Source organism: Rhamphochromis longiceps, linkage group LG18, assembly GCF_057381845.1.
Source record: "Rhamphochromis longiceps isolate RC_006_pf linkage group LG18, R_longiceps_female_GT1.1, whole genome shotgun sequence".
Lineage (NCBI taxonomy): Eukaryota > Metazoa > Chordata > Actinopteri > Cichliformes > Cichlidae > Rhamphochromis > Rhamphochromis longiceps.
Window position 1 is genome coordinate 11,383,418 of NC_140574.1, and position 16,257 is coordinate 11,399,674.

Sequence of the window (16,257 nt, forward strand, 5' to 3'; positions counted from 1 at the left end):
GCACATATTTGAATAAACTGCTGCATGTATTTCTAGTTTTCTTAGTAAAATGTGAAGAAATAAGGGGTAGCTTTTGCACAGCACTCTACTGTATCAACAGATGCAGACTAAATAACACAAGATTACAATAACAAAGTTTCATTTTGTTTAGAAACTAAAATGTTTCAGTTTTTGTCTCTGCTGTTTTTAATAAACATGAGCAAACTACAAAAACTTGATTTGGCATCATTTCACATAGAGTGCTTAAAGTTATTAGACTACAACCCGGTGTAAGTTTTATGTCACAGTTACATTAAATTAACAGTACCAGTAATTACCAAAATCATTAAAAAAAAAATCTTAATGCTCCAATATGTCGAAGCTCTTAAATTGAAATATTTTTAATACCAACATGAAATAGTTATCCATAAACTTTCAATTGTTTTACAAAAAACAATTATGCCAAATTACAGATCTTTACTTTCATTCCTGAACATAAAAATTGTTTTAGCGGCTGAATGTTATGCTTGAATGTTTTCTGTGTATAAAAATGTGAATTTAATTTGGTGAATACAGTAAATCTTTTAAAGAAGTTTTTGACAGATTTTTAAAATATGTGTTTTTTTCCCCCCCATCACAGGAGATCTCATGTGGGACGAACTGCACAAAAGTTCATGAAAGTTATGACCATGAATGTACAGGACAGAAGTTCATATTATCCTCCTAAGACCCGAACTCTTTCATGGGATGCATTTTGAATTTTCCTTTGCTATTTGGGCTGATTGGGACCTGATGAATGTAAAAACAAAGAATTACCAGATTTTTTTGTTTTACCTAATTTTTGTTGCTGAGAAAAATGAGAGCCACATATGCGGACATTCGTTTGAAACTTTGATAGAACAGTGGCAGTATAATGTCCTCGTAAGTGGATATCAGGCCCTTGTAGAGAAAAATTTGGTATTTTGGTCTAGAAATCCCAAAATGTGATGTCCAGATATGTGGACGCCAGGTCCTAGGAGGTTAAAATAAAGAAATGACAAGTTTCTCAGAGTGAGCTTTGTCACAGCTGATTTGTGTGTTATTAAGAGGGCTTTGAATAATCTTTATTTTGTATACACACAGTATGTTACGTATATAAAGACTCCCAAAATATAACCATTCTATTCCAACGCGTTAATAAAAGCATTTTAGGGATGACTGTGAAAAATGAGAAAAATAATTAGCTTTTGAACTATTAAATCATTGCTAATATTATATTTTTGTAGCATTTTACCGTAATCTCTTTTTCCTCTGAAACCTTATGGGCATCGTCTATTTGCTCAAAACCAACCAAACTATCTTAATATTCATGCGACTGTGCTTTAAACTGAACTGATATATAAACAAGTTAAGATAAATCATCATCATAAAAAATAAAATAAAAAAGCTAACATTGGATAGCACCTGTAGTGCCCTCATCTCTCCAACAGATGCTCCCCTAATGCCATCCTCCCCAGCTCCCCTTAGAAACGAGGCAAAAATAGATAATCCACCTTTTATATTGTAGATACATTTATATAATCATTTTTTGTTTTTGTTTTGTTTTCTTTTTTACAATGGAATTGCTCCGTCATACAAGATGACTGAAAAAAAAAAAAAAAAAAGCACACAATACAATCAATAAACCAAACCTATAGAACATATGATTGTCACTTACTTGCGAGTCACAAAAAAAGTACATACCGCGAATAAATAATCTACAGAAATATGTACAATATGCACAACAAGAAATTCAATGGAAGTGCAAATAAAGCTTTGGATCCCTGCACAGGAAATAAGGTAAGCAAATGTGAGCCAGCTGTCCCCAACATACAGTATGAAGCAATAGTCATCCGAAAGTCATAAATTTACAGGACATTTAGTAACATTTAGGCTTTGAGCTCCTGCATTTAATGACTTTTAATAATGAACTGCATGAAACAAAAATCTGAGAGATTAAAATGGACACATTACATTATGTACAGCGTATCGCATTCCACGGAAAACTGGAGTGTTTTCAGTGCTTGTCGTCCAATGCGGATCAAGGCAACAACCACGGGACTACAGGCAGAGACGGAGAAAAGTAGGGATCCAGAGAGAAGGCTGCTCACTGCAGAGGATTAAAAAAAATAAAAATAAAAAAAAAAACTCATTGCACCTCTGCTGGCTTCCTTAGCTTGTAGTGACTGAAACATTCTGTGATATTTAACACTGTACAACTCTGCTAACTTTCCCATCTAGATCGAGAAGAAGAAGAGGGAAGAGAGCTGGTCAAAGGAGGTCATGTGTGCACGTCACTCTTGTCGGGTCGGTAACACACACTCTTAGCATAATGCACACATGTGAGCTGCAGTTGTCTGTAATGTCCCGAATTAAGAAGTCCTGCTGGGTGCGGTAGCTCCAAGTTACCCAGAGTTCAAGTACTCCAGTGCCACTTCATAGCAAAATTTGTATTGGTCCTAGCAGGAAAGAAGAAACAGACAGAGGCATTAGAGATGTGCAGGAGTTGGCCTGAGTCTCCCAAGTCATAAAGTTAGTGTCTCCTAAGTCATAAATGAATACTACAAGCCCTCTGGGGATTTTTGCTATTCCCAAAGGGCCTGTTGTTTGTTTGATAATCATACCATTTAAATCCTATAACTCTGACAAAACATCAATGGGACTTTAAAGTCGAGGCTTTCGGCACATTAAACAATCTCAGTTCTGCACCAGACTGAAACTAATAAATAACTGACATATTCAAGCGGATGAGAAGGTATTGACTTTATTGCTTTACTGCTTGTCACTATAGAATACGCGTCACAGATGCAGATATATGGACCCCTAATCGTGCGATCACCATCTTCACAATCTTCAGCGGCAGAGGAAACTAACTGTCAGATACTACTTCTTCATAAAAGTTGCAACAAGCAGCAGCATAACGCATCACTTCCTCTTCCACTGGCGGAAAACGTTTAAATAAATATGAGTTGATTTAATATGGTCCGGAGCTGAGTGTTTTTAGTGTGTCCTCTTGATTTTTGATTCCTGATTTTTGATGTTTTCTGTGACGAAGGCTTCAAAGCTGTATTAATATAAGTGAATTTTGACATCTTGCCACAGTTTATGTTGAGAGTTGTCAAACTTACGACTCACGGGCCCAGAAGTAGCCATTCAAATAATCCAAGACAGCCCACTAGCTAGCTTTGCAAAATGAGGAAGTTAAAATTACAGAGCGGGTCTGCTGGAGGTTTTTTCACGTTAAAAGGGAGTTTTTCCTTCCCACTGTCACTGCCAAGGGCTTTCTCATAGGGAGTCATCTTATTGTTGAGGGATCTGTATTATTGTAGAGTCTTTACCTTACAATATAAAGGGCCTTGAGGTGACTGTTGTTATTTGACGCTATATAAATAAAACTGAATTGAATTCATTGATGCACGCATTACAGAGAGGAGGCATCAGATGAAAAGTTCAAAATAGTTAGTTATTGAAGTCATAATTAAGTAAAATAATTTTGCTCTTTAGTTCCAAAATATCATACATAAAGGTCCACTGTCAGTTGTAATGCACAAGTGAAAGGCCCCAGGACACACAAACTGGGAAATATCAGGAAGGGCGTAAAGCCAAATGAAATATTTGAAAGTAACACTGCTGTGTTGACACCATGTAGTTAAGGCAGTAACTGAAAGTAGCTTTTTTAATTACTTTTTTGTGAGATTAATGAGTTTAAATCCCTGGTGTCATTCGTACAAAACAACGGACAGCGAACAAGAGAGGTGAATAAGAGAGTGCAGGCAGAGTGGAGTGGGTGGAGATGAATATCAGGGGTGATTTTTGACAGAAGAGTAGCAGCAAGAGTGAAAGGGAAGGTTTACGAGGTAGTAGTGAGACCTGCTATGATGTGTGGTTTGGAGATGGTGGTACTGACATGAAGACAGGAGGATGAACTGGCAGAGGTATAGATGTTGCTATTTTTATTGGAAGTGACCAGAACAGACAAGTTTAGAAAAGAGTACGTCAGAGGCGGCACAGGTTGAGTGTTTTGGAGAGAAAGTTAGACAGCCAAGGCTGAGATGGTTTGGACGCGCAGAAAGACAATATGTTGTTCTCTCTGCTTCTTCAGCCATTATACCTAGATTGCTGTAGATTCCCAACTGGTACTGTGAGAAACTTAAAACAATATTCTGATTTATGAAGACTGCATTTATATCAAGTTTTCAGCTCCTGCAGTGTCCCTCACCAGTAGGTCCACCATGTTGGGCTTATTATTCCTCAGTGTCTTGACAGCGTGGAAAACATCCACAGAGCGCTGGTGCTGAAGCATCTCACACACAATGCTGATGGCACAGAATGTCCCACTGCGGCCGCCTCCATTCCTATGGTTGTGAGAAAAAAGTTAATTAAAAATTTCAAAGTCATCCAAGAAGAGTTCAAAAAGAAAGCTAAAGCTGACACTAAAGGCTCACAAAGGGCTGAGGTGTGTTTTGATGCAGTGAAGGCTTTCAGTCAGTAGGTGGAGATGTTTCATTTTTAATACCAGCAGGGAATGAAGTTGGAAACTTACAGACAGTGGACCACAGTGCGTCCCTCTCCCCCGTCGTACTCCTCCTGCCATTTATCCACCTGTCGAATGAGCTTGAGGAAGGAGCGTTTGGACATGGGCGTGTCTCTGTACATGGGCCAACCCAGGAACTGGAACTGCTGCACCATCCGGTAGCCATCCTGAGGCTAGAGGGGGGGGAAGGACAACAGTTATCCCAGGTTAATACACATATGTAGGGGGGAGGGAGTTAATCGCTGTTGTATAAAGATGCAATCAGACTGTAAAGATGCAGGGAGGGTGAAGCTAAGCTTCATCAGAGGCTGGATAGAGATGGTTAAAGGGCGCGAGGAGTCGCTGAAGAGATAAGCGTGCAGATAAGACAGGGTGATAGATGAGCACAGTTGCTGCTGGAGACAGATAGTTAAGCAATCTAGGATACAGACACTCTAAATCACACTCAGACATATCGATCAATAACACTTGTCCGCGATCATGTGTGATTAGCTTGTAGTGCACTTAACATGCTGTAGGTGCCTCTGCCGGCCAGAGGATGTTACAGCACGTTAATATGAGGAGCGATTATTGACAACAGAGAGCAGGCTGTTGGGATAAACAGCTTACACAGGTGACTGCAGGTGATGCCGGCATGGGTCAGGTGCCTGTCTGTGCAGTGATGTCTGGTAGCTCAAAGTTAAAGGGTCAGTACACGCCATGTTGTGAGATATCTCTCTTTGAGGGTTCGCTCACGATTCCAGAAAAATGCAAGTGAACTAGATTTGTGATATTTATTTAAATCATTTAAAAAAAACAAGAGTTATTTCTTTATTAGAAATAATTTAAATATGGGGCTCACTTCAAAATAAATCTAGGGTGTCACAGGATGATACGAGAGACACAAAATAAAAGCAAATGTCTTTCTTTTTATGATTTTTCTGACTCATTGCATGAAATAATTTATCCTCTTTTGGCCACTTCAAAAATGATGCAAATGAAACTGTCACCTTTAAAAAGAAGTTGCACATTGTGCTGCGGATACATTAGATTCCACTTATAAGAAGTATGTGTTGGTAGTTTTTGTTCAGCATCGCCGTGTTCTTGTTCAACCCAAAATGTGTTAATTGACGGGAAAACCTGTTTTCTGCTTCTTCTTTTTTTTTAACTACATGTGACAATTTTCTCAAGCTGTCTAAGAGACAATTAACTTGTGGCAATCACACCTCCATCCAGTCAACTGGTGCAGTGGCATAGTTAAAGAGCACAATGACTCTGCCTCTGCACAGCTTGAACGGACAGGCCGACGTATGAGTGGGACGTGTGAGGTGTACAGTCACAGAATAAATTGGCTTCACAGCAGGGAAGACAAACAAGTTTCAAAAGTTACAAATAAATGGGCAGCAAAGCAGAAAAAAACAAACACAAAAAACCCAACAACTACACATCAGGCTGATCACACAGAATGCTTTTTTTGTTTGTAGCTTGTCCATTTTGTGTTACCGTACCCGAGCCGCATTGTAGATCCGGAATATTCTGCTAATGATGTCCTCTTCCAGATCAGCGGAGACAAACTCCACCTGGATGGGTCCGTGGCGGTGGACTCCGTTTTCTGGCCAGTACTGTGGGCACAACTAAACCAAATAGGCATGTGCACATACACACACACACGCATACACACATATAGAGAAATGCATGTACACCAGCACGCAGACAAATCAACAAAGGGAAACACAAGAAAAGGAAAGATGACTTATTAGTTTCAGATCCAAACTATACTGACTAAAGACTGTGACTCTGATGTCAGCTCCTTTTATACACTTGCAAAAAAAAAAAAAAAAAAAATTAAGTCTGAAGGCAAAGTGACACGGTACAATAGGCAGAGTCAAAAGAGGTGAATTCATTCAATACAAAGTACTTTTCTTTTTAAAATTGAACATTGAACATTTTTTTTTAAATTTGAGAACATTCAATACAAAATTTTTTTTTTTGATATTGCAGAAACTAAACACAGGTGTTCTCCAAGTTTGGGAGCTTTCTCCTAATCAACTAACCCTTTGTTCAACAAATCCAACTGAAATTTCTCAAAATCTTTGGGTAATTCTTTTGCCCCTCTTTAGAAAACATGCACATTCTTTGTTCCTTAAAAGCAGTTTAAAAAAATTGATTCATGTCTAAGATGAAAAATGTCATCAAAGGCAAGATCATCAAAAGATTGATTGATGGAAAGATAATTCATTGCCTGTATTTTTGATGAAAGAAATGTATTGTTCCTGTCCTTTTTCTGGTATATTCCTACAGCCCAAGCGGCTAAACATTTCACACCAACAAACTTGACAAATTTCATCTTCAGCAAAATTATTCCATCCTTTTAACATACATCATTTCCAGCCAAATAAACTTTATATGTTTAGGCTGAAGCTGCAAGAGACAGTTAAAAAAGGTCTGTGGCCACACCCATTTCCACTCAAGGCTGTCTCCTTGGGTAGTTTTGTACCACTTTTAGCGCTGACACTGCTTTTAAATCACTCTGCGGATGTCTTGTTCTAAATAGCTGCACTTGTTTGTCTATAACGTGTCTGGATCTCCACCAGTGGGTCAAAATAGTCACCATTCAACTTTTATTTTTGGGGAAGAGAACAAAGTGATAGGCTGGGAAATCTGGCAAGTAGGGTGGATGTAGAGTGAAGATTTGTTGCTGTGGCCTTTTCAATGCAATGTGAATGGACCAACAGTGTCATGCTAGCACTGCTACGGCATAGAGTGCCCTTAAATCATCTTCCTTCTCACATGCCTTTCTCTGACCCTAGGGAGGCATTTATGGTAAACAGCCCTTCATATGTAAACTCTGACTTGATGCTCAATCTTTAGGCGAGGACATTTATTCTCTTCGCTTCATTCTCTGAAAACCGCTGTTTGGCATCTGGGGCATAGTCAGAAATCCAGCTCTTATCAGCAGTGATTGTGGACACAAATGTTTGGATATGTGGTAAAATTGCAGATGCAAATAAGCAAGTGGGTGTCAGACCAGGACTTTGAGGGGCTGATAAAGATACCAATCGTCCTAGAGGCTGTGCAGGGTTTCATAAGCAGTCGACCCTGAACAAGAGACGAGTCAAATTTGGAATGGGCATGGACTTTCTGATCTCTTATTGTAAAATAACAAATTACAAGCTCTTGCAGTGTCAGATGGACAAAGCAATGCTACCTTGGGTTTTGCAGTAAAAGACTGATTAATCAATATTCAATCAATAGATTGTTTCAAATAAACACTAATCAGCAGTTAACTCTAATTACAAGTCTTAAGTGGCAGTTATCAATATTAAGACTGACTGTTCTTGTGCACTGAGCAGAAACCCTCTAGGATGGCCTCGCAAAAGCAGTAAAAACCCCTCCATTTCCGCTCCTTTATGAGAGAAAGCCCAGTTAAGAACTTGCACCTGTGGAGCCAGTCGCCAGCCTCAGAGCTCTAAATCAGACAAATGGAAGCTTACACACAGATGGACACGTCTCACATTGACAGACATGTCATGTCACAAATGCATGCCACAGTCATAAACAATCAAGGGGGAGAAAAAAGGGACCATCTTGGAGAAATGCAAATAACAGACCTCAACACGGGAATCCAGACGGACATGGAAATAGTTGCTTACTTTGTGTCTCTTACACACAAAAGCAGAAGCACATATGCTGTCTGTGTGGCAGCTTAAGCACCGCTTTCCGCCTTCCTTTTAGAGCCCATCAAAACTTGACAAATTCAACAGATGCAAAAACAAAGATGTTGATGGAGAAGATGGTAAACCTCCCTCGCCTTCATCTACTCCTCAACCTCCACCCACCCCCTTCCTACCTTCCCACCTGCGCTGCTTTCTTGGCTTGCTGACGGGCTGGCTACAGTGAGAATATTGAATGAAAGGCCTTTTCTATCCAGCCAGTCACCTAGGGAAAGGGGATTTGGATGGGGAGAGCAGCCTGGCTTCAGGCTTTGATCCCCGGGTGTTATGACAGAGCCTCGGGCTGAGAAATCTGGAGTCTCTTCCACAGGCCTTCTTTTCTTCGTCTACTTTTACAGCAAGTCCTATTCCTTCCGCTCTGCAGTATATACCTTATTTCAAGCATATTCAGTATTCATACAAATATATAGTTTCTCTAACATAGATACATCCCTCGGGGTTTCCCTGGGTTTGTGAAATGTAATCATTCAATCGGTTCCCATCAATGTCCTTTTTGCAACTTTTAGATTAAAAAAAAACTGTCATGAAAGAACTCATGTCTCATTTGTTTGTGAGTAAAATTCTTGCATTAAAATTCTTCCTTCAGGATTTCATGTGCTTGCTATTTATTTAAGCAAATGTACTGGGTCGGGTTTACCTGTGCTGGGTCGACATCATTGAGCATTACTATGGATGTGCAGTGGTAGTCCAGCACCAATCTCCAGAAGTCCTTTACTGTGTTTGGCAATGGGTGCTGTGTCACTATGAATGCAGAAGGCTGCTTGTAACTCTGGAGGGAGGGAAGAAGAAGAAAAAGAAAGAGCTGATGCTGAATAGACCAAGTGCATGCTTTTGTGCAACACTGTCAAGAATAAAACCATTTCTAAAACGACCTCCGTCTCTCAACCAGACTTCCTGCTGAGAGCAGTTTTCTAATGGAGATTCCATGTCTAGGGAGATTATTTTAGGACAGAGCACTTTTAATGTGGTTTCTGGCTCCCCAATGTAGCCCAGTGGGGACTGAGACAATCCTGTACCTGAAAGGTCACCTGCTCAATCCCAGCAGGAGCCAAAAAGTCCATCAGCGAGCATGTACCTTGTCAAGGTGTTCTTTGTTAGGTCCCCTTAAGAATTGCTAGACATAGCATTTTCAATTGTTTCCTTTGATGTTTCTTAGATACTGACAGATAAGTGCTTAATTAGAAGTGACAGCGATTCAGAGATGTTGTGAAGTCTTAATTCTGTGGCAGAAGCTCTTAACTCAAGTAAGTCCTAGGTGGCTGCAGTCCAAGTTAAAAGTCTCAATGAGTAAATTTCAAGTCAAGATTGCAAGACTTAAATCTGAATTTTGACTTACTATACTCTTTATAAAAATTAGCAACATTTAAAAGTCACATAAAAATCAGCATTGTATAGCAGGCTGAAATACCAACATGTCGTAGGTCTTCTACGAAAAAAAAATGCAAAATCCCTGCTTTCAAATCGGCAACATTTTAAGGTTCCAATACACAAATACAGGCAGCTGCAGTTTCACCAATTTGTGATTCAGTGCTACTTTACCACTTTAAAATTACAGCGATGAAATCAGCAAGATGATCTGAACCAGCATGCAAGCAGACAGACTTAAAAGTGTAAAATGTTTGACCCTTACATCCATCAGAGCGGCATTGATGTAATTGGAGCTCTCGCCGTCAATGGTGATCAAGAAGGGAAGGCAGCGGTCCGGAGGCAGGACGTCCATGCAGCGGTTCTTCTCGTGGTTTCTAGGCAGCAGGGCGATGCTGCAGTCTTCCACCCGCAGTGTGGGAGTCACCATATTGAGTGTCTTTGAGATTGAAGCAGAATTACATGGTGTCATACTGACGCAGGAAGGTAGGCACTTGGGTTTTGAGTGCGCTAATTATCTCCCGATATGGTAATTAACAATGCGATTCTTTGATCAGTTACATTAGTGATAGCTCCGACTCCCCTGAAGTGACTGGGATAAAACTTAGAGTGGGGTGGCGCATTTCATATAACTATACATTAGATGCATCACCTATTTATATAAAGTACGTTTATGCACAGAATTTGTTTAAAGCAGCCTCGTGCTTCAGATAATGTGTCATCATGAATTTGCACACACTGTATGTGTCTAATTACGTTAAATAGCTCCTCACCCTGAACTCCTCTTTAATGGGGCTGGAGTTTGTCTGCGGGTCCAGGCGGTTCATGTCGTAGTAGACGGAGCGGAGCTGACTCGCAGGAATGGTGGTGTCGCCACAGAGACATGCCTCCAAAATGGCATCATGGATGAAGACATACTGCTCCTGAAAAAAACAGCATCCTCATTGCGCATCCATCAGGCATCTATGACTTATGACAGAAGACAAGCTCCCCCCCCCCCAAAAAAAGAAAGTTTTATTTTTTATTTCTACCACTGCTATAAGCAGAAATATGTGAGCCAGGGTTTTCCTCTGTTTTTGCTAGAAAAATTCAGTGACCTTTCCATGACCTTACTGGGATTATGCTTTACCCCCACGGCAGTTTCTGTGTCTAATATTTGTCATTGTCTTTGTTCAAAGGTTACAATACATATTTTTGCATTTTTTTGGTACACAGCTTATTTAATTCTCTTATAAAACCCAGAATTGTATGACATTTTCAAAACCTTAAAATATTTAGAAGTCTAGCAGAAAATATTTTCATGAATGACTTGACCTTTTCCATGTTTTTTTAGGATCCTATGAAACCTCAGTGAACTTATCAAGGTTAGGATTTCCTCATGAGTATTGCTATCATCGTCACAGGAAGGTTAATGGTTGAGTTCTTATATAAAACCAAAAACAAGCAAACAAACAAAAAACCCAACACCCACTGTGCTCAATAGCGTGCGGTCAGAAAAACATAAAATCGTAACACATTTCCTCCTCCTCAGTCAGTCACTCAAGCAGTGGACATGGCGACACAGCTTGATGCAAATCTATTCTGAAGTGACATTTCCAGCTGACACTTCCTTGTCACTTTGTACCAAAATCCACACACATGCACAGGGGTCAGATTTACAGATTGAAAGGGGAACATGTGTTGCCATTTGTTAAGTCTAAAGCAGAATGTGAAATGTTGACCTCAGAGTTTGACTATCCCTGCCTGGGTCAGTAAGACCAGCTCTATCAATCCGCAGATTGATAGAGCTTATCTGAGCTCATAATATGTAAACAACAACAAAGCATTTCATTTCCGTGGTTAAATTAAAGCATGGTAGGATGGTGGTGTGTGGCCGCGGGGCTGAGGAGCTGTGCCAACCAGCCAGAACACCTGTGAGGGAAAATAGACACATACACAGAATTTGAAGGTCACTGAACTTGAGGAGAGTGACTCAGGGTGAGCAGCCTTTGGTCTCCAGTTGCTCAAATCCCAATCCGGACGTCAGCAATGAAACATTTGCCCATTAAATCCAATGACGCTTGTGATTTAAAGGGAATTACGGTGAAATGATGCATTCACCGAGACTATGGACACCTCCAGATGGCCGGTGTTCAGGAAAGCACAGAGTCTTTCGGTTGTCCGCATCAGCGTAAAACTATAGGATGAGCCGGGGATGTTTTGAAACCATCAATATGAGCCAAATCCTCAACACTCTAAACCCTTTTATTACAACGCATATTGCCAAGCACTTGTGTTTACCACTTGGAGGAATAGTTAGGGTGTGCACTCCAGTAAACGTCCTTTGTGAGAAATTATCATTAAAAATGTAACAGTAGTGCGAATTGTAACAATAAAATCCACACTCCTGTTCTAGACATAAATATGCCAGCTTTGAATATGAATATAATTCAAATAATATTAAAAGCAAACTAAAACAAGTAGAGCACTTGCTTAACATCAGATTATGTTAATTATTTGGATTGTTTAATTACATAATGAACATATCTTTGTTTGAGAAAAATGTTACACTTGAACTGGCACTTGAAAGTGAATGACAGGAAAACATTAAACTACCGTATTATACAGCATTTACAAAAATAATGAGCCTCATCAGTCACTGGGAAAATGCTTAAAAACCTCTTGTGGATCACCTAAGCTGCAGAATTAACGACTAATAAATGACAGGCGATGATTTATTTGTTCCAAATATAAAACATTCTTTTAATGACACTGCTTCTGGCTGGTATGAATTCTCAGCATTTGTTCAGGACCAGAGAAGCAGGGGGCTCAATCTAAGAATTATTTATTGATTCTAGTTAATCCACTTTTGAGGACCAAAACCTGTCAAGCTGCAGTCCTGCAGTTCTGTATTTTAGTGATGTCTCTGTGGAGAACTGTTTAAACCAGTCGTACAGTACCTCAGTCTGAACCATGTTGACCCTCCGTGAACGCAGCTCCCTCACACAGTTGTAAATGTCCACCACGCCCTCTCTCTCCGCCATGTCCAGCATGATGTCAATGACGATGAAGCAGCCTGTCCGACCGGCTCCAGCGCTGCGGACAGACACGGATTTTTATTCATGAGAAGTGAGGTTTGGTTTTTTTTTTTGCTTTAAGTTTAAAGAAATATAACTTTTATGAGGTGGAATAAGATTAAATGATTTCCCTAACAATAAAAAGTTGAGCACACTAGGGTTTCACATCAACAGCTTTACTTGATCTGTTGCCAACATTAAGAGTGCCCAGAGGTCACTTATGTTTCAAATTGGCTATTTAATGCAGTGATTACCAAGCACCACAGGGAGACCAGCTCAACTAAATTAAAAAAAATTAAATTACAATTTAATTAAAGAATTAAGTGGACCTGAACAAGTTGAAGCAGCAAAGCTAACATTAGGTTTAGGTGGCATGTAGCTAATAGGGATGCCTAAATTACTAAAAACAGATAAAAAACAAACTAAATAGCTACGTATGGAATAGTAACAGCAAAAACTGTTGGCTAACAATGTGAACAAATCACTGAAACTTCTAAAATATACCTAGTTGAAACACTGTTTCACTATTAGCTAAATGTAACTAGTTTAAAATGCTAGCTAAAACGAATTAAAACAATGAAGGTTATTGTAAAAATGGGGCCACCAGTTGAACATAAGCTAAAATTATGGATTAACAGTTGCTAACAAAATGAATAAATGATTACTGGCTGAACATAATGGATAAAAAGGTAATTTCATAATGATAAATGTATATCTGTTTGTGAAGGATGGAAAAATAATGGGAATTGTTAGCTTGCTAACTTGCTATCCAAGCTTGTAAATATGATAAATGGTAAACAGAAGGGGTTTGTGAGCTCACCTGACAAGGATTGTTGGAAACCACTCATTTATGTAATGTTACATTACGATTTATGTTTTAGCAGTTATTACGATCCCATAATTGTGACCTACACTGTAGTGTACATTAAGCCCAATATACAGTACAGTAGAGGTGAATCAAAATTTGCTTGTTGTGTACACAGTACTATAAACACCAAAAATGGCAAATGATATTTAAAAACCTTAACACCACAACATCTTTCCATGGATACTGTCCCAGTTACAATACCCAGTTTTGGGGACTAGTTCTTGGATTAAAAGACTGAATGAAAACGTAAGTAACATACCAGCCACAAGGCAGTACTTAGCTATACATATGTAACTTCTGCATTGAGCCGCTATTAGTCTAATGACTATTGTATAAAAATACGCAAATCACAAAAATAGGTACACATGGGTTAGAGCTAAAACACAAGTATCAAGAAGAGTTCTTCGTCTGAGTGCACACCAACCTGCAGTGAACCACCATGGGTCCGGCATTGGTCAGGGTCTTGGACTTGACTCTTCTAATAAACCCCAGAAGGCCGGTGGCGTGATATGGCACACCGTGGTCCGGCCAGCCAGTGAAGTGAAACTGTCGGATTTCCCGGATCTCATGAGCTCCTCTCTGAGGAACACAGTTTAAGCACACAAAGCAAAAGAGAATGTAGTGAGAAGAACATGGATGTGTGAAGTCTTTCCAAAGTAAATACGAGTTGAATTGAATATCAACACACTCTTCATCAAGATCCAAGAAAGGTTTGTACAAAGTTTAATCTAGCGATGAACAGGATGTTTAAGGCCAGTGTAGCCATGTGTCTTCACCTACTGTAGCAGCTATCTGTCATGCTGATATTATACAATATGCACTGCATTAGTTATCTGGGCACTTTGCATGTACCATAAAGAACAGTATATTCCTCTATGTTATATTAGTATTTGTGTTTATTCTTTGAATGGATATTGCCTGAAGATTTTATAAAATGTCACAGTAGAATGTAACAATTAGGAGTTTTTATATGGTATAAACAATAGTTAAAGAGAAAAATCGAGAGGTAGAAATGATTCTATTAGGTTATATTAGGTTAGGTTGCATATTAATATATGTTAAACATCCATCCATCTATTTAATAAACATTGTCATAAAGTGCTAGAGAAGCCTTATATATATGTCCTTCTCCAGCTATTCAGGTAGGAAAGCTACATCTGAAAAGTTATGACTGTATTTATAACTGGAAAAAAGTGTTTAAAAGGTTAAAGTGTACCTTCTCTACAGCAAAGGTCCTGATGACATACTCTGACAGCAGCTCAGTCTCTATCAGTGTCACCTTGATGTCTCTGTAGATCTCCGTATCATCAGGCCAGTACTTACAGCACTTCACCTGAGAGTGACAAAACCAAGTGTTTGACACAACATCTTCACAAGCTGTATGCTAACTGCAATGAATTTATATTCACAATGCTTCACTGCACACATTCATATTAGAATTTCTGCAAGTTGCCAGGCCATCATTTTTTCCAATAAAGATAATTGTCACATAACATTAGCCCCCATTTGCCACCTGATATTTCAGCGTTTGAAGCATTTCTTTCAAATCAAAATGAGATTTGCTTCATATTAGTTTCGGCCCCCGGTCAAGGATCTGCTGTAAATGGGAATCTTATGTATCGATGGGAGAGTTCATTCGCACGTTATTGCTTTTTCATTCTCATGTCGATAATGTGAAAATGAGTCTAAAGGTGGACTGTGCAAAAACCTGGAACAGAACAGTGTAGGTGCAATGGGGGTATGTGATTTCTCCACCTTAAAAAATTGACTACCAGTGTGGTGAAATAGGATAAAACATAAAAAAAAAAATGTGTACAACAATTAAATGAGGGAAATATAATGACAATCCAATATTGATATGAAATAATAAACCCTGAGCTGTTTAAAACAGATTTCCCAACAGAAATCTAAAACACCCCACTGGAAATATTACTTGTATTAGGTATCATAAGAGCGCAAAATTACCCCCCCCCCCCCTTCCCAATTAAACTGTTGATACAGAGGGAAGTAAGGCTGGTAATAGAGATTGAGATCACGGAGGTATATCAGAGAATGATCATTTTTGATGAGGTATAAATGCGACATCAGCCACAAGTAGATTCAATTTTCATTCCTGGCGTCTATGCGCTGATTACGAATGAAATGAGATTTTGGTTTGTGGAATGACACAGACAGAGGGGGACTTGGAGGTCCCTCTCTCTGACACCCCTGATGACTAATCCCTGATGACAATCACAAATCCACCGTCCGCTTCCAGCCAGATTGAGTTAGGCAAAAGCCATTACCTTATTAGATCACTCTATCAGGCGCCTAGTTTGGGGGGGAATTAGCCTTTGGGCTAAAATATGCCAGCATAGACACAGATGTTCTTTTGTGCGGGCACACTTATGAGCACGTGACGAGCGTGCACAGGTCTTACACGTCTTCACTCATATGGATAGAGTGTATAGAAAAGAAGCACATGGAGCATCACCTCATCACACACATCAGCACGCTGACTTCCAAACCAAATCTCTCGTACATTAAAGTGTGCCGAGCACCGCCCCCCTGTCTGAAACCAGCGGGAGAGAGGCTGCGTGTGCTTCTGTGTGTGTGTGTGCCAGGATTTCCCAGAGTTCATCAGTGACTGTGCCAAGCAGATGGCCCACTGTGATACGGTGGAGTGATTTTATAGGGCCCTCTGTGGAGCTACCGTCACTGTGACCAACTGTGCCTACCGCCCGC

General features: G+C 39.6%; 1 protein-coding gene across 7 annotated transcripts in view; it reads right to left on the minus strand.

The window, feature by feature from the left end:
- Positions 1-931: 931 nt before the first annotated feature.
- The window catches only part of LOC146647793 (receptor-type tyrosine-protein phosphatase mu), a 162,636-nt gene continuing 147,310 nt past the window's right edge, over positions 932-16,257 (minus strand). For 4 of the 7 annotated variants that reach the window (XM_085388656.1, XM_085388655.1, XM_085388654.1 and 1 more), the window contains 10 exons: positions 14,750-14,866; positions 13,958-14,112; positions 12,549-12,684; positions 10,383-10,532; positions 9,875-10,048; positions 8,882-9,013; positions 6,019-6,144; positions 4,541-4,704; positions 4,217-4,352; positions 932-2,456 (listed from right to left, as the gene is read on the minus strand). In XM_085388656.1, the coding sequence (XP_085244782.1) occupies positions 2,403-2,456; positions 4,217-4,352; positions 4,541-4,704; positions 6,019-6,144; positions 8,882-9,013; positions 9,875-10,048; positions 10,383-10,532; positions 12,549-12,684; positions 13,958-14,112; positions 14,750-14,866 (1,344 nt within the window). In that variant the 3' untranslated portion in view covers positions 932-2,402. The remainder of the gene's footprint in view (positions 2,457-4,216; positions 4,353-4,540; positions 4,705-6,018; positions 6,145-8,881; positions 9,014-9,874; positions 10,049-10,382; positions 10,533-12,548; positions 12,685-13,957; positions 14,113-14,749; positions 14,867-16,257) is intronic. The other 3 variants (XM_085388652.1, XM_085388653.1, XM_085388651.1) reach the window with 3 other exon arrangements.